We start from the raw sequence: 8,958 nt of genomic DNA, 5'->3' as shown, positions 1-8,958 counted from the left end.
TGATTTTTAGGCTTATTTTGACCAGCTGTGGTTAATTTTGTGCATGAAGACTGTTCTGCACTGCAGATAATGTCAGCTGCCACAAAAAACAACAAAGCGCTCAGACTGATCAGACAGCTTGGAACGAAACTACCGAGAATCAAATCATGGAGCTGGGCTAAGCACCAGCGTCGTAGACGGTCCCTGACAGATAACGTAGTCCAGGGTTAAAAATGTGCACTCTGCATAAATATCCATGTAACAACTAATACACGGCACAAAGTAGGTAACGTTCCTTCCAAATCCTGGTACAAGAATGTCGAAAATGATAGCAGATGACAGCAATGCTCACATCTGAATATAAAATGTTTGTTCAGTAATAAGCAGCAAAAGGATGACCACCGTCTCCGCAAACATGGGGTATAAGGAAATACTCATTTTAAAGCAACAACCGTGCCTCTTTATTCTTCCTCCTCGGCCTCCTCGAGCCATTTGACGAAAGGCTCCAGAGCTTTCACGAAAGATTGCCTGCCGAATGATTAACTATAGTTACTAGGAGCTTCATCAAGATTAAATGCTATCAATATTTCTAACAGATGACTTCTCAGTAACTAGTTACCTTCCTTTTTGGTTTGAACCCTTGCGGAACCAAAGAAGTATGGTATCTTCAGCTAGGACATCTTGATCATACAGTGATCTTATAATTTCAGGGAACAGCTTCATCAACTTAGCATCCTCATAACACTGTGTCTGGACCTTGTATATGAGTTCCAGTTCTAGCTTTCCACTTGTGCAAAATGCATTCATAAGACCAGCCCAAGCATTCACCTATGGACAACACAACAAATAAGATGAATCCCTTTCAAAATAATATCACTAGTAGTTACTCCCTCAAGTGATTTAAAACACCTTACATTTGTTTGGACGGACTACATGCCTAACCAACTAGCTACAGATGCCCTAAGCTTGTTATCCCATGACAGGCCACACTTGTTATAGCTTTCACAATAATGGAATGCTCAAATTCACTCTACCAACTTCTAAAGCAACAAAATAATCAGCCCTCACTCAATGCAAGAAACTTAGAAGCCTATCAACAGCAACAAAAATCCATGACATGTCTTATAATTTCAACTTCTATGTAACTTGCCAGACCAAATTTACCGTTTCGTAAGGACATGAGCAAGCAAAAAAAAACCATAGCACATGGGGCAAGACCAATGGAGTCCAACAGCATTGTTTGGATGTGAGGTAAGTAGCGCAACGCTGAAAGCAAACTGAACCCAGTATCCTGGTGTAGGAAAGTTTATTATGTCGTTACTTGAGATTTACTTCTTTCCCTAGGACTTATGAGCACTTTCAAGAGAAAAACATAATTCCAACACAGATCTTACCTGCCTAAGTGCTGAATTAGAATTTTGCTGCTGGTTCTTTCCAGACCACTGAACAGCCTCCATCAGCACATCCCACAGCATGCGAACAACCTCTATATCAGGAAATTTAGCATCTTTAACCTGTTGCTTGACAACCTCAGTTACTTCAGATATTTCAGCTTCTTCATTGATCATAGTGGTCAGAGTTGACTTTATCTCCTTGAGCTTAACTTCAAACATTTTCTTGCTATTGTACTCAACAAGGCTAGTCAAACCTTCTTTGCTGATGTAAAAAAGTAAAAAGATCAGCTGGTAACAAAATAAACAGCAAAACTACACTCCCGTGCAAATGAGAACATGAAGAAATTGAATCAACACAAACAGCGTCTAAAAACTCACGTGAAATGCTCAGACAAAGCCTCAGAGGTTCTCTTTCCTGATGGAAAAAATTCAAGTAAATTGTCCTCCATTTTGCCTTTCTTTAAAAGTGCAATCAGATCATCCAAACTATTTTCCTTCAGATATTCCTTGAAGAACTCAGTAATGAATGAAAGCACTATCCCTTTGGCAACAAGATTGTCCTTAAGCAATGGCTGAAAGACAGTTTCAGGTGGCAGACCTGATAATTTCTGAGAAAATGCAAGTGCCGTGAAAATGGCAAGTTTCTGTCTCTCATTTTCTTCAAAGAACTCCAAAGACTGGAGAAATTTTCGCATAACATTTTCAAGACTCTTTATTAAGAAAGGCCTCCTGCGCAATGTTTTCTGAATAAAGAGGACATAAGGTAATATTGCTTCACGTTGTGCTGCACAGTCAATGAGAGAATAGGGGTGGCGCTCTCCCTCTTCTTCGGGTTTAATCGTACCAGGCTGAGTACGCACACCAATGAAAACAACCTGCATTCATGCATTCACTCAAACATTAACCTTTCTGATTTGCATGGAGGGGGGCTACTTATTATAGGTATGCCACTGTGCAAGAGTTAATGCTGAAACATGAGTCAGTTTGAGCATATAAAAATGGGTAACTGAAAATGAGTAAGAGGAAATCAGAAGTAGAAATCTCAGATTGCAAAATGAGAAAGAGAACAGCAAAAACAGCAAACAATAACTCGATCCACCGTCTACCAATCTTCTAGCATGCAGATAACGAAAGAGTACTCGTGTCGAACCTTTAGCTTCACATATATAACAATCGATTATTTTGTAAATTAAATGTATGTATAAAAAATTGAACGTAGTGAATTGCACACTAAAGACAATTAAAAAATTAACTAGACAGAATTCGAAGCCATTTAATTTTAAAGTTTGACATGCATATTCGGAAAATGTTAGCATGAAGATTGCAATTTCATAAAAGGAGTTCCAAATCTTACATAAGCCAACTGTAAACGAGCATAAAATTCAGAAAAGGACACTTTCAAACAATCTTAAGACTCTTGCAATATAAACTGTAGAAACAAAGATAATCAGTGTAGCTCAATTAAGCGATCCATAAATGTTGATACTGGGAGAAAGGCATGACCATATGCAAACGAGGCATACATGAAAAATGTTCAATATAGAAACTGGACCATGCATACCTCAAAGAAAGTGTCACCGTAACGTGAGAAGTTGAGATCTGATGACTCTATACTTTTGGCAACAAGTTCCTGCAAGACATCACTTTATTCATATTGACTGCTCAGGGTAGAAAAATAAAATAGAAGGCAAAGGCATGTTTCCAGATTCATAACATTAGTCATAGATACATATTAGATGTTAACTAATATGAAAAAAGCAACGCCCTAGTCCAGCTAATCAGCCTAATCTTCAACAAGGACCCCCACTTTTATTCACTATGCAACTCTTCCTTTATCTCGCACAAATCTATGATTTGTAAACAAAACTGTTGCATTGACTGAACTCCAGTTGACCATATTTAATGAAGTAAGTTGTCAAAGAGAGAAGCACTGATCGATTTCATTTTCAATTGATAAGCACTGAAAGTCCTTAGCTAATTTACCAGGCAAAACTCACAAGGTAGATTTTCTAAAACTACCTATTGCAAATATTAGTAATCCTGAGATGTCCCTATGTTTAGAAAAAAAGCTAACTGCATATATCTCACGAGGAAGTAACATTTTGATGTTCGACAATGTTTCCAACCTGCAGACGCTTACAACTTACAAGCATTACAACAGGTGAAATTCAGTAAGTTAAACAGTGGCTAACCAGGTCTCCAGCATTATCCAGATAAATCTGGACAATTGCATCAGAGAACGACGAAGGGTCCAAAGGAGCTGCGATATTCCGCTTGCGGGTCTTAATCCGCTGGCCTCTGCAGTACATAAAAAAATTATAATGGTACACACAAGCTCCCCAACAAACAATTTGCAGGCAATAAAAGATAGGAAGTAAATCAGAATCATATTATAATAAGATAACTCTGTAAAGCAAATATCGTTCAACAGGAAGAAAGTTTCTTATGTTAGTGTGCATAGTTGGAACAACACTATACAGATATCAAGACAAATGCAAACAACCACTATGATATTGTGAGCATGAATTTGTACAAGTGTCGCATGAAATGTTGATTAGGAACAAACCCAGTTAGAAAAAGTAGGGTTTGAGGCCAAAGCACTCCGGCCAAAAAAATAAAAAAGGATAACACCTTTTGTTGCAAGGCATGCCGTACTGAAAAGTCAGAAATCCATAACATGCAGACAAAAAGTATCAGTGAAACGAATTTATTAGACACATATGAATAGCTGGGCAGACACATGTCCGGTTGCATCACAAATCAACAATACATTAACTAATATGATCACAGCATCGACGATGAAAGAATGAAACAAGGGTGTGAGTGAACATAGGAGTATTACCCGAGGGTGGGCTTCTCCTTCGAGCTGCAATGAATTAACACAAATTAGAGCATACCAGGAAAAAATGATATGGAAATAAAATAGCTAGAAACTTCTTCTCGGTGAATGAATATAGTGGCCTACAGATACACTATTCTGCCTGATTGGTTTCTACTTGTTGAACAAAAAGATCACAAAGAGCAGAGAAACAAAATGTTGTAAATTAAAGTACAACCACAGGACTTTTACTTAAGGGATATTTGGTTTGTTCCACAGTTTGCCTTTCCATGGCTATCTGTAGGCACGCCACAAGCTTTTAGGCATTGATCCTTCCCACATTTGTGCTCTGCTGCACTTTATTATCCATATCCCCATGTGTGAGTCAGTGTTTTGCCAACTTGCTTAGTCATACACACTACCTAAGCTTCGCTGTGGCAGAGTTAACCTTGACAAAATCAACGAACATGCCCTTACTTCCTACTTCGTCAATCCCTCCTAAAATGCCTAGATCTAACATACCAGTTCGTACAAAGATATCTGAGGCTGCTTGGTTGGCAGGTAAATTGTCGGCAAGCCAACAACAGTTGTCCTTCACTTGGTTTGATTCCACACTTGGCAATTGGCTTGCTACCATAATTTTACACTAGCACATATGCCCGTGCGTTGCAACGGGGTAATAAAGATATATACATTATTCTACAGGCAAACTTGATCAGGACACCTATACTAATTTCATAGAAATTTTGTTAAAATCTTCAACGAAGTCAACAATGCATATAATACTCGCATTTAATCTTCGATAAAACACAGAGGTAACAAACTCCGATAACTGTAGATAAAACTACAGTGTATTATAGTCTTTGCTAAAAAACGAAGGAGGCTAGTTGTTAAAAACAGGTTCTCAAAGATCTTAGGCGTTGGTGTGGGGCAGTCTCGGTAGCACCCTATCCTTTACACATGACAAGGTTGTCTCCGCTCTCGATCCTTGTTGTCTGCAGGCAGGATCAACACTCCACAGCTCAGAGTACACGGTAGGCAGCCTTCTCCGGTGACAACTGGGTGTGTGCGTTAATATGTTATCCAGCTGTATTTTTTTGTTTTATCTTTCATCTGCTTTGTAAGAGGTTTCTCTCATCACCTTGTATCTGTTCGGCCCTTGGCGGGGCGTTCATATATATAAAGCGGGGGGAAGCCTGTTTCAAGGGTTAAAACAGGTGATGTTTCTCTGACACATGCTCTTCTGGTCTCTTTTTTTTAAGTTTTCAACCAAACCCATATGTTCTCAATATTTTCCAATTCAATATGATTCCCTGCTATCCATTCATCTAGCACACAAGCAGCAGCTTATCAGAAGGCAATCAAGAGCAGTGCGAGCAGTTAAGCATGGCAGCATCAAGTTAGGAGAGCCTCTTTTTGCTGTAGGGTGGCATTCACAAAACACCACTTGATCAATACAAAGTAAGGGAAGTTCGTACAGTTTTCACAAAATTCAGCTGGCTCAGATGGTTAGCGGGTAAGAATTTACCACTCCAGGTTGCTAGTTCGATTCGCACAGCTGCCTATTTTTAGCTGATTATAGGATAGTATTGCTGCTCTGTATGGGCCTTGGCCTGGGGAAAGCTGCTTAAACGGAGTTGTGCAGCGTTGATAGGCAGGCTCATTAGCAAAGCGCGGGGAAGCAGGCCCATTAACGCAGATGTAACCAGCAACATACAGAAGGCACGTTGGGGTGGTGGACGAAAATTTGCGATGTATGAAAGGCGGGGTGACCGACGAAAATTTGAGGGAAGAAAGAATCCTCCCTTCAATATTATTATTATTATTATTAGGTATAGATATTGGCTTCCTTGACGACCTTCAGTTGGCTTAGGTAAAAAAAATAGCAAATATTGCTTACCAACTATGGAGCGTCTACTTGAAATATACAGGTCAAGCAAAGGCAAGAAGCTTTCACCAAACCACGACTCTTTGCTATAATAAAGAGAGACAAAGCAACAAAATTCAGAAACTCATTTGTCACAACTAAGATGAGCAGATTTAGCATACAAGTCAATAAAAAGATCACAATGAAATACAATAGATAAAAAAAATACAGGTTTTCACCAATAAAGCCCCATGTTGTTATAATTAAACCACAGCAGTTAACATTATGAAATAAGCAGTTGATATGAAAATTCATATGCTCGCCAAAGAAATATTGACACGGCATATACAAACTCGGAGTTGTAGAAAGGGGGGGGGGGCAAATAAATATTTATTGAGAGAAACGGAGACCAGTAAGAATTGTCAAAATAAGAATTCATGTAACAAATGTTAACAACCTTGCTTCAATTAATCCAAGGCCCAAAAAAGTAACAAGCACCCCTCAAAAAAAGTAGCAAGTAACATAGAGACAATCACCTGTGTCCATAAAAAACTGAAAAAATATTCATCTCAGACAATAATAGTGGCAGACCAATTACTGTGCACGAAGGAATGGAGGAACCTAAAGGACTGATAAGAGCATAGCAACTTCATCCAACGTTTCACAACATCAAAAGATCATCAAATCCTTAACTAGGAAAATCAAGAAACCCTAAACGTCGGAAAGAAAACTCTAGTTATTGCACATCTAAGTGAGTGAATCAAGCAGAAAGAGAAAAAGGAAAAAAAATATCCACACGAATCTCAACGTAAGATCAATCACATAGGACTTAGATGTGCAATACTTATGGAACATCTAGATGTGCTTTAGCAAAACTGTTCTTAATAAGCAGGAAAACACTTACCTCGCACGGATTAATAAACAAAAAATGCCAGATGGAACCTAACCGCGCAAAATCAGTTGGATCTGATCAAAACCAAGTGTGGAATACTGGAATGTCACGCTAACAGCGTTGTTCGCACTTCCAGAATCGATTGCAGTATCCGAGAGCGCAAAAATCATGAACTATCGCCACCAAGCACAACCTACTAATACTAGCACGCTAAACAGGACGAAGAGTCCATCCCTCCGATCCAGGCAATCCTACGAAGCTCCGCGGATCCATCAGCCATCAAACAAGGAAAGGCAGAGATCTAGTAAGGCGGCGATTGAGTCCATCCATACCTCATAAACAACGATCTGGCACGGAGAGGAGAGGTGAAGGAGATCGGGGCTTCGAGGAGGTCGGTTGTGCGGCCGCCGAGGCGATGATGGGTGGAGTGATAAAAACCTAGCTTTCGGGGATGTGCTGCGGCGGTGGCAAGAGGTGCGTAGGGAGGAGATGGAATAAACGGGGCAGGGTGAGTAGGGAAAACGAGTGGTGGGGATTGACCGGGACCGGGAGTTGCGTGTGCGGGCTAGTGGAACATGTGTTGGGCTGAACACAGGCTGTTCAGCCCGGCCTGCCGTGAAGAATGAGGATTGGATCGTCATTAGCGCCGGTAGCAGAGTAAACTCCTAAAAAAAGTAAATTGCACAAACCATCATCTACTATCTATCTACCTAGGCGGCTGACACGCGCCGGTCTATCCGCGCACGTACGATTCGGTTTATAACAGCCGCACAATTCCTTCGTCCCGAACTGCTCCACTACTAAAAAAAACAGCTTGTCGAGTTCATCCCGAGCAGCCCCGTGTTCCTAAATACATCAGCCAGCTCGCCGGTTTTTCACGTTGCGCTGCCCATCGCTGCCAGCCGCCGGCTGACTCCCGTCGGTTCCATAGGACGCCCCCTTGTCGGTGGTGGTCGCCATCGCATCCACGTCCTCGCCGATTCCAACAGGATGTCGCCTCCACTCGTATCAAAACAACACCGTCGTAGCAAAACGCTCGACGTATCTGTCGTTGCAGCACCTGGCCGCCGCCGTAGCACACGCCGTCGCCGCACCACCATGCCTCTGGCCGCAGCACTCAGTGTCGCCGCTCGCACCCAGTGGAAGCTTTTTTCCATGCTGGTTGAAGCTTTTCCTCATGCCGGTTGAAGCTTTTTTTCACCGGTCGACGCGCTTGCACAGGTCGAACGAATGATGGGCCAATGAACTCCATTTAAATGGATGTAGCAAAATTCTTGTAGCAAAAAACAGCAACGGCTGCAGAAAAAAAATGTCGTCGCCATCATCCTGGATCGCATCTCCACCATTAATGAATGTAGCAAATTTCTTCGTGGTGGTAGCAAAATCCGATTATGGTTGCAGCAAATAACCGTCTCCGTTCGTCGCACGAGTCGTAGCTCCACCGTTAGTGTGGATGTAGCAAAAAATGTCGCTGGTTCCAACAAAACGGTTAGCCGGTTGTAGCTTCGTCGTAAGCCGTCGTTGTAGCCCATCGCTGGCATAACACCCGCCACACCCGGAGATGTTGGTTCCAGCAATTCCGTAGCACGGTTCCAGCACCAGAGATGGCTGGTTCCAGCACCGGAGATGGCTGCTTCCTACGTTCCCCCAGTACGGTTCCGGCACCAGAGATGGCTTCTTCTAGCACGGGCATGCACCGGTTGCAGCATCCCCGCGGGCCGATTCCAGCACGGCCGTCGTCGGTTGTAGCTCCTCCATCCACCGATTGCAGCTCCTGGCGTGGCCGTTTGCAGCTCCTCTGTCCGGCGGTTGTGGCACTCGACGTGGCTGGATGTAGCTCCTCCTCCCACTGGTTGCAGCTCTTGCGTGGCCGGGGTTGCAGCTCCTCGCATTGCTGGTAGTAGCTCCATCGGCGAGAGGGGGTTAGGGGAGTATGAAGGGAGGCCGCCGCATGGAGCTGTAGGAGGAAAGACGGGGGAAATCCATCGCAGAGGGAGGAAGACGAAGA

The 8,958-nt window shown here is 42.3% G+C and overlaps 1 protein-coding gene across 1 annotated transcript; it reads right to left on the bottom strand.

Moving 5' to 3' along the window:
* Positions 1-206: 206 nt before the first annotated feature.
* On the bottom strand, positions 207-7,572 carry LOC123097408 (protein krasavietz). Its single transcript, XM_044519122.1, has 8 exons — positions 7,283-7,572; positions 4,216-4,239; positions 3,566-3,671; positions 2,935-3,003; positions 1,752-2,248; positions 1,374-1,635; positions 599-807; positions 207-507 (listed from the first exon to the last, which is right to left on the bottom strand). The coding sequence occupies exons 1-8, from the start codon at positions 7,285-7,287 to the stop codon at positions 441-443; spliced, it is 1,239 nt and encodes a 412-aa protein (XP_044375057.1). The 5' UTR covers positions 7,288-7,572; the 3' UTR covers positions 207-440.
* Between the last annotated feature and the right edge of the window lie 1,386 nt (positions 7,573-8,958).

This window comes from Triticum aestivum, chromosome 4D, assembly GCF_018294505.1.
Source record: "Triticum aestivum cultivar Chinese Spring chromosome 4D, IWGSC CS RefSeq v2.1, whole genome shotgun sequence".
NCBI classification, from domain to species: Eukaryota; Viridiplantae; Streptophyta; class Magnoliopsida; order Poales; family Poaceae; genus Triticum; species Triticum aestivum.
The sequence above is the reverse complement of the archived record's forward strand: the minus strand, read 5'-3'. Positions and strand labels throughout refer to the sequence as shown.